This window comes from Fistularia commersonii, chromosome 33 (genome assembly GCF_037954325.1).
Source record: "Fistularia commersonii isolate RoL2024-O1a breed Wild chromosome 33, RoL_Fcom_v1.0, whole genome shotgun sequence".
Lineage (NCBI taxonomy): Eukaryota > Metazoa > Chordata > Actinopteri > Syngnathiformes > Fistulariidae > Fistularia > Fistularia commersonii.
The window spans coordinates 2,868,458-2,884,752 of NC_141316.1; the positions used below are offsets into that span (position 1 = coordinate 2,868,458).

The window sequence follows — 16,295 nt, forward strand, 5'->3', positions numbered from 1 at the left end:
TTTTAATGTTTTTTGTTATTTTCGCCACCTACACACTGCAAACCCTGCTTAGTCAGCCTACGTGTGACACATCAGGACATACTTTGGATAAAACTGTTGTACAGGCAGCCATCTTTGCGATTGACCGTGCACGGGCTAAGAAGCTTTTCAACGTAGCCTCTAGTTAAACATCGACATCTGCAGTCACTGGCATTTCAAGCATCCGATGTATACATCAACAAATAAAGAATGACACAATGATAGCTGACATAAGTAACCTGTGCTAACGTTGACTTCAGTTGCCTGTCAAGGCCCCATAGTTAAATGTTAAAGTGTTGGGGGATGATATGAAGAATTGCCTTTTGTCCTCCCGCCTTTTTGTTTTTAAACGATACTGACCAATATTCACTTCGTAATTTTTTTTTCCGTTCTCTGTCATCTCCCAGAGGAGGATAAATCGGTGTCTCTCGGTGCCAAAGGTTCACAGATCGTTAATTTAATCTGCCTGCTGCTCGGTGCCTGTTCTCTGTAACGGGAGGGTGAAACGGTGCGGGAGGAGCATGAACTGTGTTTTACTATTATTCATCCACACTTGTGTAAAATGTGGCAATCATATGCATCGCATAAAAAGTTTTATAATTCAGATACGATCTTTCAGCAGCTGATTATTATCACAGGGTTGTTGTTTTGAGACGTTAACGTCCTCCCTCCACGCGTTTGTCGGCTAAGTGCTTGCTCGTCCAATGATTTTGCGGTGCCTGTGTTTATCTCGCAGACCGATAAGAAAGACCCCCAAGGCAATGGCTGCATCACAGGATTCGAGGTGTTGCTGCAGAAACAGCTGAAGGGGAAACAGATGCAGAAAGAGATGGCAGAGTTCGTACGAGAGAGGTATCAGCCCGCCCCGTCTTCCTGGTGGCCACGCAAACGTGTCCGTCAAAGAAATTGGATCCTCTTTTTGCAGAGTCGCTCTGCAATCGGCGCATTTCGCAACCCTGCAAAGTTGTTGATTGTGTAAATGCTGAAGGGTAATGAAACTTTGTACTTCCCTTATAGAATAAAGATAGAAGAGGAGTACGCAAAGAATCTTTCCAAGCTCTCGCAGATCCCCCTGGCAAGCCAGGAAGAAGGGTGAGTGACCCCGTCCCAACCCAACCCCAGACCCATCAGCCAGGCAAGCTGCATGTAGATGAATGACTGATGGAGATGCTTCCAAGTGACAATGCAAAGAGACACGTGGCTTAGTGCACTTTCCAACCCATGCTGTTGACGTTTTTCCTCCCTACAAACACATTGTTCGGTTAGCAAGCATGGCTGCGCTGGCGGTAAAAAAAAAAGGGCGGTCAAGGCGTTTACGTGCCTTTCTCCACGCATGCACGATGTCACTGACTATTTCAGATGGAATTCAGAACATTAAACCACATGTTTTCACCGGCATATTTTTTTAAAACACCCCGGGAAACAATTTAGTTGTGTTCACCTGTCTACGTACTATTGCTTTTTGGTCTAACTTTTCTTATAAGCACCTTCTGGAATGGCGTGCGACTGATTGACGTGGAAGAAGCTGTACCACTCTTGCGCAATAATATGAATAGCCTCAAAGAAGTGCTTTACTGAAAGAATTTTTTTCAAAAAATATCTTAACTCTTTATTGAGTCCATGCACATACATAGACAATTCATGATCACAGTTAATATTCTTTCAGCCATTCATTAATTCATTATCTATTCAGCTTGTCTTGCACTTGGGATTGCAGGAGGAACTCCACACAAAACGTCCCTCTGTCGGCAAAGAACCAGAGACCTTCTTGCTGTGAGGCAGAAGTGCTAATCACTGCGTCGCTATGCCACCCTATGCTTGATATATTGAAAATAAATCTTATCTCAACCTGGTTTTCCCCTGGAGAATGCCTCAATTGTGTAAGAGGTAGCTGTTTTTTTTTTTTCGTTCTTTTTTTCTGAGAAACAGTAAGCACATTTTTGCAATTAAGAAAAGAAAAACTTAACCTGTTCTTCTTTGGGTGAGCAGATAATGAGCTGAACTATCCCTTTACAAGCAATAGGAGTCGGCGCTCCCTGGTTACATTTCTGTTATGTCCAAAACACTCCTAGATACTCCTAGACTAATCCGGGAATTAATGAGCCCCACCTCCCTTCACCGTAACCCCTACTTTGTGACCAGACTCTGTATCAGTGCAGGGGATGAGCTCACTCTCATTACAAGAAGCGCCCTGGATTACAGCGGCTATCTGAACTACTACATATCGCTGAGGGCCCGTCATGTAAGGGGCTCGGAGGAGCTCTGTTGTTAGCGGTGCCTGGAAAATACACTGCTCAAAAAAATAAAGGGAACACTTAAAAAACACATCCTAAATATTCTTATGAAATACTTTGCTCTTTACACAGTTGAATGTGCTGACAAAAAAATCACACAAAAATGATCAATGGAAATCAATTGTATCAACCCATGGAGGTCTGATTAGGAATCACACTCAAAATTAAAGTGTAAAAACAAACTCCAGGCTGATCCAACTTTGATGTAATGTCCTTAAAACAAGTCAGAATGAATCTGTGTTGCTTCCTGAGTGGACACTATGATTTCACAGAAGTGTGATTGACTTGGAGTTACATTGTGTTGTTCAAGTGTTCCCTTTATTTTTTTGCGCAGTATATCAGGCATCAGGAAATTAAATATTTAATTGCAAGGGTGGGAAAGATCGGTCAGCCTAAAACCTTTCATTCATTCATTCATTCATTCATTCTCTATGGAATTTGACCCTGATCACAGAGCCACTTATTGGGACATACAACCATTCATTACACATCACACAGAAACATACAATCATTCACTCTCTTATTTTCATATCACATTGAGACATATAGCCATTCACTCACTCATTCACACATCTTATAGAAACCTGTGTCATTTTTATGAATAGTAAATGGTTATATGTATGAATGGTTATATGTGGCCCTGTGATTGACTGACTGACTGGCTACAGAACCCCGCCTCTCGCCCAACGACAGGTGGGATAAAGTCCCTGCAACCTTTGTGCAGGATATGTAGCGCAAATGATGAATAAATGAATGAGTATCATTGTGAAGTCACTTGGTGCTCCCGGTGTTTTGGAATATTTACGAAACGCTCATGATCTCAGCCCAGGGTGCAATTTTGTCCTTTGGACATGTGGTTTCGAAATATGGAATGCGTGATTTAAAACAAAAAAAAATAAACATCGGCTATCAGTACCCAGGGTTTTTCAATATCTCCCAGCCCCGCTCCAAAAACATACTCACATAGAGTATGTGAGGATGCAGAGGATGCAAAGTAGAGGTGCGCTTTAATTTCACATTCAGACGTCCCGACAGTCATGAGAATGAGGTGGGAAGCCAAGCGAGACCCCCTTCTTCCTCCGCAAAGACAAGACGACCCGGCGTGAGTCTGGGTCCAGAGGTCCCGTCACCGATGCCGGCTTGTAAATCACTGCAAGCTTTGATCCCCCCCCCCCGCGCGAGACTCCAGCTATTTGGAGGGAGCAGAGGAGGGGAGGGAGCGAGGGCCAGAGGGAAGGGTGAGAGTGAAGATGAGGCCAGGAGGGAATGGAGGAGACACAATGTTAAGTTGTCTGTGTCCTTTTTTTGTTGTTTTTGCTGGGGAAGGGGGAGGAAGAGGAAACCCTGCAGTGAGAAAGAGTTTGGAGGCACACTCTTTTCTGCTGCCTGACAGGGAAGGGGGACATCACGCTGAGGGCAGAGCTTTGTCTGGCTCTCCAGGGCCCGTAGGAACATGGAAACTAGATTGGGAGGAAGCTGAGTGCTACGGATGGCCTATGAGAAACACAAGGAGCTGTGATGTTTATGGCTGCTGCCCGGGGCAACGTTATTAAACTCATCTTTATTAAGATTCCACTGTCTCACCAAATTGTGTGTGTGTGTGCACGCGTGTGTGTGTGTGTGTGTGTGTGTGTGTGTGTGCTTGTGCGTGTATGTGTGTGTGTTTGTGTGTCAGTGTTACATAAACCCAGATGCAGTAATAATTTTTAAAAGTGAGTTGAAAGAAAATTTAAGTTTGAAACCCCCCGTTTCTGGTTACATAATACTGTCTTTCATAATTGTGTCCATAAAGTTTGCTCTAAAGTTATATTAAGTTCTATATTTGCTTTGAAACAGGCTATAAGTAACTTATATTCCCTCAATTACATTAGAAAAAGGTATTTTATTTTACTATATTTCTATTTATCAATATTTATCAGTATTTTTAAGAAGTAGTTATATTTCATAATTGGCCACAGTTACACATGTATGATACTGTGTATATATATATATATATATATATAAAATATAAAATGTAAATATTAAATATATATATTATATTAATAGATATTTCTTATATTATTGTAAGAATGTTATTATTATCATTATTATGAATAGGTAATTTGCTAAGTTACTGAGTAAAAACAAATATAAATCAGAATACACAATATTCAAATAGAGCTTTGGATGGATCATAAATATCTCCCGGAAGTTTTACAGTTTAAGCATACTGTATTGATTTTGTTTGAATTGTCACACGATAAGAGAAGTTGGAAATGCTAAGCTAGCTTGTTATGTCACTGCATACTAACAACTTCACTGTCAGCTGCAAGTAACAATTGCTGCCATGTTCTAGGGTTTATATACATATTTATTAATTATATTTACATGTACATTTATAGGGGTTATATAATATATAAAAATAAAATTGTTTGCATCTTTCGGAATCTTATATAGAATTAAAACTATGCATATGGAAATTGTAAAAGTAAAGTAATTGCAGAAAAAGGCACTGTTGGTCTAGTTCCTTTCCTAAAATGCCTGCAGAAGTGACAATAAGTAAGAACTTTATCACACAAATGGCTCGTACATCTTGGTAAGCGTCCGTCAGGTAAGATGGTAAAACGCAAGTGTAAAATTGGTAAAGGCTAAATGGGGTGCACAGATAAAGAAGGTCACCTCGCTCTAGCAGCTCCATTCTCACATCAAACACCGTGAAACAACCACAAGCATGACTGTTCCCCCTCTGCCACTGTGTTTTCGCAGCATCATCATTGTTTCTGTCAGATTCCCCCAACGCTTAACGTGTCGCGACCGAAAGGAACTTCGCGCTAGTTCTCGCAGCATGAAGAGCGAAGCAAGTAGAAGCCTTAAAAAACACTAACTCTTTGAATTTCACGGTTATATATCGCTAATAAAGTGCACCCTGTTTCAGAATAACAGAAAGCACTGTTTTGCAGCAATTGCAGACCAATCTCTCGGTATGTTTGCAAAGTCTGCAAGGAAAATGAATGTATGGCTGTGGGTTTGCAGGCTCTCAGAGCAGCCTTTGTACTGCAATGGACATTTTAACATTTACTTACTGTAAATGTCACTCATGGACCCTAATGGCTGCTGTCAAGTACTCATTCTGTAAGCTTACTTTAGCCTCTGTATTAGCACCCAAGAGTAAAGTCATGTTTAGCTGAGCGTATCCTCCCCTGCACCGCTTGTAGCTACATAAGACAACTCCTCTTCACATTATAATGCTACTACATGGCTTGAGTGGGATGGAATTGTCCCATATAGAATCCAGATTATGCCAGCCCGGTCAGTCTGCCCACACCCTGAAAAGTGCAACACAATACTTTCATTATGCTGCCCCCCCACCCTCCGGGCCAGCGCTGTTGTCAGGCAGCACAATCGCTGTTTTGTTGGTCAGTTCCTACCGTCCGAGTGGCCGCGGCCCAGAACCGGCCGTCTATTTTTTTCCTGAATTTACCATTTGTTTGGTAGAGATGTGGCCACGAGGCATGTGACCGCGTCTGGTCGCTGCCAATCACGCAGTTTGTCTGATCCTGTCCAACGCAGAATGAATGTGCTGCGCCGTAATTTATCGATTATCTCCGAGTCTGATACACCGGATGGCCTGATGTAACCATGTTAAACGCTGAAAAGAATGGCATATTCACTTCCTTTCCGTCCGTCCTTTTGAAATTCTATTTAAAGGACATGTTTTGCAGGAACAGAATACGGTGTCAGAGAGTACGAAACGTCGAATAATGTAGTTTTTACCTGCTGCTTTACAACTGCCATCACGTGTGTTAAATGCCAACATTACCTCGCTCAGGGGCTGCTTTCACTAGAAGCAAGAGATTGTTATTTGTCTGCATTCACCATGCAGTTCTGTCCGATAGTTGGATGTCATATCAGATCGGTCAATCTAAACAAAAACATGTATTTAAAAATGCATCATAGCAACTGAGTAACCATCTGATGACTTAAATGGACTGTATTTCTTACAGAGTGAAACTTCTGTTCCTTTCAGGGGAGCGTACCTAAAACGTGGCAAACGCCGCAGTTCAAAAAGTGGTTGGGGGCAGTTTTGTGTGGTATACTCAAGTGTGACATGGTATCGGTATAACAAGAGAGAGGAATTCTTGGTCCGCGTGCCGCCACGCGTCTGGCTGCACAGACTGCTGCCGTCCACCGCGCTGCCTTTTTTACGTCACTTTTAGTTCGGAACTCGGACGTGAACTCTGACCTCTGCGCCGCCCTCTAGTTGATGTATTGTTTGACAACCGCGGCAATGTAATGCACACACTTTCGGGCTACCTGGCAATGTTTGAAACAGACCATCTATTTACGTACAAAACATTAAAATAGAGCAATGGGAAGTCTGAGTATTTGCAAAGATTCTGTTCTAAATGCTCGACTCCCTTTTGAACAACCGCATCTTTTTCTTGTTCTTCATTCAAGGTCACTCAGACCCGTTACAATTATGAATGACTTGCGTGTCAATGAATAATTATTCATTTAATTGGTAAAGAAAAATGACACAGTTACAATCGCTCAATATTTCATTTAAAACAGATCATTTAAATGAGAAAAGTGATAGTATCAGTAATGTGAAAGTTCTAATCCATCAAGCCTGATGAGTATCCGCATCTTGCAGAGCCGGGGAGAAGAGGAGGGCTGGAGGGGGTTAAGAGATGAACGACCACACACACACACACACACACGCACACACACACACACACACACACACACACACACACACACACACACACACACACACACACATTTACACTCACATTTACTTGTTAAAGCGGGTAAAAATAGAATACATTCCGCTATAGAGGTGTGAGAATGGTATTGTGTCTGAGGCGTTCCAGCTGTTCTAAGTCGCTGACGGTACCGCTGCCATTGGATAACTGCTGGAAAGATCTCTGCCGTCCCTCCCCCACCACTCTGTGCACTTTTAAAGTGAGGGGGCAAGAGGTGGGACCGTACAGCCACAGTTTACTCCACAACCCATTAAAAGGTGCTTAACGTTCTCTCAAACAGATACATGCTTTTCTTGCTGTAGAACAGGAAGGTTCTGTCATACGTGAGATATGTTTTCCCCCTCCACCACCAACCCCATCCTCACCCCTCCACCGCCGTCAGGGCTTAGAGAGCGGCGTGATGAGAGGGATGAGATTTTCTCGGATACTTATTGCATTTGGATTTGCGAGGGTTTTAATTGGCCGCCTAATCTTCTTCGCCCACTAGTGCATGACGTAGTCACCATTAATATCAGAAAAGCCCATGTACGACTGTGTAACGCGCCTACTGAGGATTATCGGGCTGAATCGGCGGCGCAGACAGTTACCGCCCCGGGCCTTGGCGCATAAGCTTTGTTTATGAGGAAGCTCCACGGGGCACCTTTAATGAAGTTTTAAGCATCTGTGGTTGCCACTGTTGTTTTTTTTATCCAGCCGGGGCCTCTATTCCTGCGCTCTCCAGTCTCGGTTGTCCAACCATTGCTGCAGTTTAAAACTGTCAAATGTGTTATTTTGAACCTCTATGTCCGGATTCATTTCTGGGCAGACCCGCGGAGGACGAAAAAAAAATTTGCGTTGAACCCGATGTCGCGTGCAGGATGTAGATTTGAAAGAAAGAAAACAAAAAACAAAAGCTTCAGAGCTGAAAACTGTGATTGTGTGTTTGCTGAGTGGAAATGGGACGGTGCAGTGACAGGCGGCCGGTCTGTTTACCGCTACGTGCAATTGTTGATGACCTGAACTGAACCGAGGCGATTCAGAACCGGAGGTCTGGCACTCTCTCGCTGATAAAGCTTCGCATAAGGCGTGTATGCATAAATGAAGAGGCCCTCCCCCGGGTACAAATACTGTAAAGTCCAATAAAGAAAGATTTTATTTTCATAGCGCCACATCACAACACGGTTGTCTCACGACGCTTTTCACGTCGACCGGTTTGTCCGGGACCACAATTTTTAAAATGATTGACAGATATACCAAATTCCCATTGAGGAAGCATTTGGATACAGCTCCAATGAAACACTTGAAGAGATCCCATGTCAATGTGGGCGGCCTTCTGCCTCGACCGGTTGGGGTTGAAAGAATAATACAGATACAGGAGGGTACAATGGTTAGGAAGTACAGGCACAAATGATCTCTTATTGGTCACCTGTGGGGCTGCCTATAGCTGAAATGTTACTGTAATAATTTTTATATACATTAAAGAAATGATAATGGTGGCCGTCTGGCTGGCTGCTGCAGTAGATCAAGCCACACCCATGGGGAACCCGCAAAGTGAGAGTGCGATGACTCTGATGTAGACACCAGGTTACTAAAATGCATTGATTGTAAAAGAAAAAAAGCAGTAATTGAGTCGCTGAAATATTAAAAAATGGCCATACACTTCTTGAGATTATTTTAAGTTGGTCAGAACTGCCATGAATGGAGAATTTATGTCATTGTAAAATCCCATTAGAAACAAGACACTGAGTCAAGGTTCTCTCGAGGCACTGGTTTTATAATGAAAACAAAATAAAGCAAAACAAAACAAAACAAAACAAAACAAAACAAAACAAAACAAAACAAAAATTCCTGCATCGTTGTGACCGATTCATCGAAGGATGTATTAGTCTGTGTGGAAACAGATTGTTGGGCTGCCTCCTGGACCTTGGGGAGGAGGTGCAGGTGGCAGGAATGTTCTGGACGCCAGTCCGAGGGAATTCCACGCATGTCTTCTTTCCAGAGCCGCACTTTGAAGTGACCCGCTTCCCCGTAAAGTCCATCAGGCCCGGGTCCGGCGCCCTCGTGGGCCGGACATTTTCCCCTCCTGAGCTTGACGGGAGACTGTCAACCCCCTCTCATTTCTGTCCTTCTGATTTGTTAACCTCCTTTCATTATCACCTTCGCCGGGAAGGAAAGATGTGAAGGCCAGTATCTGAGATTAGCTCGAAGCAGAGAAAAAGCCTCTGTGACGTGTCGGCGCCCAGCTGTGCCGAGAAACCCGGGTCATAAGCCGAGCCAATGAGCAGAAGCAGACCCCATACATCCTAATTACCCGGCCGGCCTCAGCAGAGCTTTCCAGATTTACTGGTTAGCGGTGTGTCTGCTGAACTTTTGTACCGACTGTACAGCTGAACCCCATCTGTGTGTGCGTTAGGACGGACACTCCCACTCTCCTTACGTGTGTGTGAGTGTGTGTGTGTGTGTGTGTGTGTGTGTGGTCTTTCCTTGTGAAAAACCCTTCTCTTTTCTGTCCTCAGGACGCTGGGGGAGGCCTGGGCGCAGCTGAAGAAGAGTCTGGCTGATGAAGCTGAGGTTCACCTGAAGTTCTCCTCCAAAGTAATCCATCACAATTCTCACCTTGACCATGAAAGAATTGTTATGCAGACAAATATGACTTCATTTTTATTGATTTATATCAGATTTGTTGTTTTTGGGGGGGGTGATTTTTCGTTGCTAATACAGACATCGTTCTTGCTAACCTGCATGTTAGAAGAAAACAAGTTGGCCCCGAACCTTGAAAAATCAGAAATCTAGGAAGGAATGATTTTTCTGGCATTCAATTTTATACATACAGCCAAAACATATGCACAAACGTGTGTGTGTTTGCGTGTGTATGTGTGTGCAGGCCTCTGAACACAGTCCAGGATTTCATTATGCTGGAGTCACAGTATTGAGTTTATTACTGTCATGCATCTGAAATGTGATTTTTCCAGGTTTAAAGCAGATATTGCGATACATATCGGGCATCTCAATATTACCATTTAATCTATTTCCATTGGGTCCAGCCGCCGTGCAAACCGAAGCTGTAGCGTGTCACATGCCAGCCTCGGATCGCGGTGCGACTCACGGCTTCATTTCACCGGGGCTTTTGACTCACCTCTGGGGTCAGTCTGAGTAAAGGAAAAACCTCTGACCCTTATGTCAGCGACCGGGAGGGGAAAACGTCCGCTTTTGTGCCACAGGGCCCGTAAAGTGCAGGTGCAATGGCCGTTTAAGGGAGACAGAGAAGAAAACGCTGCCTCAGATTACGCAATGAATGAAAGCGCCCGGTGATGTTATCCACCAGGGATGCACAGATGTGCGGCAGAGGTCCAGGGTTTTAAGGAGAACGAAGGATACAAGTGGAAAAGAGTTTTTGATGATAGTTTTCAGCGTGGAGATGCAGAAGGAAATATTTCATCCATGACCACCGGCTGGGACACTGAACACCACGTCGCTGGAGATCATTTTACCTCGGGAGGATATAAATGCGCTTTAATTGGAATAATATTACATCACGTGGACGAGAATTAGATCCATCTCCGTCTGAAGCCTGTCTGATTGGAATCAATTAAAATTATACACACACATTTAAATGAGCGCATCTGTTTGCATGGAGGCAAATTCCCAATACAAGGTGTTTTATATTTTCAGCTTTATTAAATCAGAGTGATTAGTTTAGATCCAGTTCCTGCTTCATCTTACATGGACTTTTTATGAAACTCTTGAATATGCATTGGTGACTTGGTGATATTGTTCTTAAGTCTCTTGCAATCAGCCTGACCGAGTTACTTGTTGTCAGTGATCAGAAAATGATCAAAAATCTGGAAGTTGTCATTGATGAAGTAGGCGGGCTTTATAGAATTAACATCCTCCTTGTTGCTTTCTACTTCATTTTATCATCATGATTAAAGTTTCCCAATAATCATTTCTTTATTATTTTTTTTGTTTAGCTTTCCCTGAACCTCCCCTTTGCTCATTTCAGTCAGATCAGATATATATCAATCATAGATAGATAGATAGATAGATAGATAGATAGATAGATAGATAGATAGATAGATAGATAGATAGATAGATAGATAGATAGATAGATAAATAGATTTTTGGGGGTTGGGGCTCAATATAAAAATATATAATATTATTTTAAGACTTTATGATTAATTAATCAACATCAATCAAGTTTACTCGCATTTCCATATGTGACATGAGAAAAAGAATTTGGTTTGATAAATGCATCAACAAACATGAGCTTAAATTTCAGAATTTGTTTATTTTCCCATCAGTCTATGACAAGCCAATAGATAAGTGTGTCTTAACACAGTTCGGAGGCGTCCATCTCACCTGTAGATTGCTCCATTTTGGCCATTTTGTTTCTAATTCTGAACCCTGACGTGGTCCAGTGTTGAAAGCCGACATTCTCCTTGCTTGTACTAGCAGTGCTGTTAGCTTCTGAAACAAAGTTAACATAAGTGACCCGTTTGTTTGTACAAAGTTAACATTGCCAGACAATATTGCCAAACGCGCATGCTGGTACAAAATTTGTGCTACTGACTTGCGTGCTAGTGCATAGTTAACAATACCAACCTGCCAAAAGTCAAATTTACTGGCCTGTGTGCAAGAGCAAAGCTAATATTACCAACCTATGCACTAGTTCAAATTTTGTGTCATCGACCTGTATGTTTGTACAAAACTAATATTACCGACATGCATGCTAGTACGAAGATAATGTCACTAACTTGGTGGCTTGGACAAAGTGAACATTACTGACCTGCGTACTAGTGCAAATATAAAATTACTGACTTGGTGTTAGCTAATGTTGCTCACTCTTACAAAGTTAACGTTATCGACCTGCGTGCTAACACCAGCACGTTTGGTGTCGAGTTGCTAGCGGAGGATGGCGGTGCTCCTGCAATATGCAAACTCTTCCCCACATAAAGTGCACTGAGAACAGCTTTTTTTTATATACTTCCACCTGGAAGTAACTTACATTGACATTTTTATTTAAAAAGAAATGTTAAAATAAGAAACTTCAGTCTGTGCCATCTTGCTATCACACTGTGCATCGTTGTAATCGTTGTAAAATGTTCCACTGGAAAAGTGGAATTGAAATACATTCATTTTTGTAACACATTAAGACCCTCGCTGATATTTGTTTTCTTTTTTCAGCTTTTCACAAGAACAATTATTTGTTCCCCGTTTCTGACACCATGTGACTTTTCCTTCTGAGACTATTTCTTGTGAATATTTCAGATGTGTTACTGATTATTCCACAGAACAGTGGAGCAAATTCCCTGACAAGTACTTAAAACAGATACATTAGACTTGATTATTTTTAAGTTTTTAATTCAAAACCAAATATCCCCCAGTAGCACACACATGTCTGTGCATATGACATTTTAGCTGAGATGGACAGCCAAATTTAAGACTAGTCATAACCATGTCACTATGTGGTGAATGTTGGTGCATATTTGATAGCCAACCATCCAGATGTTTCCTTTAAACCTCATTTGCCACCAGGATGAAGATGAAGATCCCCAAAGGCTCGCCAAGAGGACATTTCCTTTTTTTTATTTCATCAGTGACTTTAAATATTCAACTGATTCTTCTTTTTTGTCATAATCACTGACTCCACTTTGGCCCAGAAACCCACTTTTCGTGTTGGAAAGTGTACAAAAAATAGATCTCCATAAAAGAACGGCGTCCGTTGTCTTTGCAGCTGCAGAGCGAAGTGGAGAAGCCCCTGCTGAACTTCAGGGAGAACTTCAAGAAGGACATGAAGAGGTTCGACCATCACATCGCCGACTTGAGGAAGCAGCTGGTCGGGCGTTACGCTTCAGTGGAGAAGGTACGAAAATACGCTTGCACGCTCGGCTTATGTCTCCTAGCAACGGAATTTCAAGAGTAATCTAACCGGCCATTGGAATTGCCAATCTTTCTAAGCAAAGGATTATTTCCCCTGGACGCTTTCCTGCAGTTTCTATGAGCGTAATGAGAAGCAACTGGTGGAAACCTCAAATCGTCTCCTGTCATCCGTCAGCCATTTGGTCCTCAAAGGGACCGAAGGGGTCTCTGATGAACTGGCTCAGAAAAAGTCATTTTAACTCAGATGTGAAAAGAAAAATGATCAGGACAATGTTAAAGAAGCAGTTTAAACATTGGGCAGAAACATTTATGTTTGTTTTATGACAAAATACATACTCTTTTTATATTTCAAACAGTCTTAGTGTCTCCAGCATCATGAGGAGTGACTTAATGATGCTGCAAGTTATTGGAACGCATTTCGATTGTTGAAATAATCCTCATCCTAACTGATCTAAATTGAATCTAAGTTACATAGTTAGACATTTATATGTTTATTTTTTGCTAATTATCATTCATTCATTCATTATCCATACTGGCTATCCTGCACATACCGGTATGTGTATAGAGTCATACAATAATTCACTCACTCATTCATACATCATGAGGACATACAACCATACAGTCTCTATATAGGTAAAAACAACCAATTACACACCTTGGCAATTTAGGCATCCAAAAAACAGTTTTTAGACTGTGGAAGGAAACTGGAGAACTTGGAGGGAACCCAGGTAGACTCTGGGAGAACATGCAAACTCCAAACAGGCCCCGTCAGAATCGAACCAGGAACCTTCTTGCTATTAGGCGGAAGCGCTGATCATCGTTTCAGATCTAATTTGCTAATTTATTTCTCAGTTTTCTGCTAAACTAGGTATACTCATGCTCGGTTTTTGAAAATGGGAAAATTACAGGTTTATTTCCAAGGTATCGATCGAATTTTATGTGGTTTCTTACTGATTTTGTTTTTAGTCTTTTTCTGATTTTCTCTGGACAGCTAAGCTGACTCATAAAACTAATTTTATTTGACCCCCCCCCCAAAAAAAAAGTTATCGAGCATTCATCACAGATTTTGATACAAAAAACATACGAATATCACAATTGATATTCCAGATGCTTGTTCTAGAGCTGCCGCGGCCATCGCAGTCATAACAGCAATATAATGGGCGGAGGTCGTGATCATCTCGGCCCCACGTCTCGCTGACACATCTGTGCATGTGGAGTGAAAAAACACTGTTCTGAGTATTATGTGCATGTGTCTGGTTTTTATGCGTTGATGTAATTAAACATAATGGATGATGGATGGATCCTTAAAGTTTATAGCAGACGGTCTTATAACTAAGATGAAACGAAACAGACTGTTGGAACTGATTTATCACTTTAATCACAATGAAGCTGCCGCACACAAAAAAGTGTTTGCGGCTCGAAACCCGAGCCTGGTGTTTTTTTTGTTTTTCTTTTTAAACAGCATTTCTGTTCGTGCAGCTGCGAGGCGCGTGGTGTAAAAAAAAAAAAAAAAAAAATCGCGCATCTCCTCTCTTTCCTGCTCTCAGGCCCGGAAAGCTCTGTCTGACAGGCAGAAGGAGTTGGAGCTGAAGACGCAACAGCTGGAGATCAAACTGAGCAGCAAGATCGAAGAGGACATCAAGAAGGCCCGGCGGAAATCCACACAAGCAGGTCAGAGCGAAGGGTCAGAGGTCAAACGGCGGTGTCAGGGCATACTTGGGTATTTGTTCTGGCGGTCGAGAGCAATTCATAATCTAACCGGCCGCTGCTTTTATAGAAGCCAACCTCACGCAGCATGTTCGCCGCTCGAGTGGAAAACTCTCTGTAGCGTTACTTCGACCACATGCAACAAAACCGGCGGTTTGTGGTTGCATGAACGAAGGAAATGTAGATTCCTCTCTCTGTCTCAGGCTTAAAAAACAGTAAATCTGAACTGGTGATTTTTGTATGCCCTCACGTGCCTATGTGTTCCATCGGACAGGAGGCCGACTGACCAATATCTACCTATTACACAGCGGTTTAAACATAACAACCAATCGAAGCGATAAGATATATTCATGAACCTGTCCACGCAGCGCCGATCCATTTTTGAAGAATTCAGCGTTGCGTTTTTCTGGAAAAGAAGCGTTTACATTCTCTCGCTCCGTGATTAGCGTCTCCGCGGTCGGATCAGCCGCAGGTACAAACAAACAACAGAATAGCTCATCCCTCTTGCAACTTCAGCCCACATGTTTCCTGTAAGTGGCCCCAAATGGCGTGTCCAAACGCACATGCCATAAACACTGCCCGCTGGTTTTTAGGCGTGCGACGTAGCGTGGGACCTGCGCGTGCGGCAGCGCTAATGTGCTAGCACATCTGCACCCTGAGACCTCAGCGTCTGTGGCTGTGGGCTAACAGTAAAGACTAATAAACCGCAAAGGAATGTGCTGTCGTGCAAGGACTTCCAGTATACCATACCGGATACCAGGTAGTCAAGAATTTATTCCATCCAAAGTAATTCCAGAGTATTTTCTGCAAAACCATGATAAAATACATGCCTCTGAAAATAGCAACACGTAAATACCATGGCGGTTCACGCCCACTCATACCTGCCTGGGGTCGATGTTCAGGCCAAAGTCAAACCTAAACACACTTGAGTTTTTTTTTTAAGACTGCCTTATTTAATCTGCTTGAATCCAACTCTGTTTTGTTTCCCTCCCTGCTGTAGTCCGTGTGGACCGGCGTAAACAAAACTATCGCAATCGCATCAAAACAAACTGACCAAGTGGTCAAATGCAAATTCGACCTTGACGCAATCAGCAACAGAAAGTCAGGGGTTTCAGGCTAAAGTCCCAACTTCAGGCTAAAGCCAAAGCGCTAAAGCATCCAGCATGGTTATCAATCTCATCCTTGCCTTAAAGTTAGCCTATTATGAAATGGGATCAGAAGGCCTCCTCCTCCTCTTAATTGTCACACAACTTGAAGCAACTTGTTGCTTGACGCTTTGTTTGAATATTTCAGAATTATATTTGCATGAAATCAAAGTATTGAAAAGAGATTTCTATCCATTCAACAAATGAAAAAGATTGAATTGCTCGACATATCAAAAAGAACCCAAACTACAACAGTGACTCATCCATCCCGAAACAAACAAAGCGAGGGCATGAAAACCCGCTAAGTCTTAATAGGAAGAGCGAGACAAAATCAACAAGGTCTAGGTTTGTTCTGTTTGTTCCACACCCAGGCGCGATGGCCAATTTCGCACCTGCCCAAACGAACTGCTCCGACAGCGGAAACGCAAGAAAGTTTGATCAACCGGGGCCAAACAAGATGGCCTGAAAGCACACATCATCTCTGTTGCGTAAGCAAACGCTGGAGCATTTGCAACACCGAGAGCTGG

At 42.6% G+C, this 16,295-nt stretch overlaps 1 protein-coding gene across 1 annotated transcript in view; it reads left to right on the forward strand.

The window, feature by feature from the left end:
- The window catches only part of gas7b (growth arrest-specific 7b), a 76,998-nt gene that overhangs the window by 48,279 nt on the left and 12,424 nt on the right, over nucleotides 1-16,295 (forward strand). The window contains exons 7-11 of the mRNA XM_086140220.1: nucleotides 755-870; nucleotides 1,036-1,110; nucleotides 9,553-9,631; nucleotides 12,771-12,899; nucleotides 14,464-14,587. Of these exons, the coding sequence (XP_085996346.1) occupies nucleotides 755-870; nucleotides 1,036-1,110; nucleotides 9,553-9,631; nucleotides 12,771-12,899; nucleotides 14,464-14,587 (523 nt within the window). The remainder of the gene's footprint in view (nucleotides 1-754; nucleotides 871-1,035; nucleotides 1,111-9,552; nucleotides 9,632-12,770; nucleotides 12,900-14,463; nucleotides 14,588-16,295) is intronic.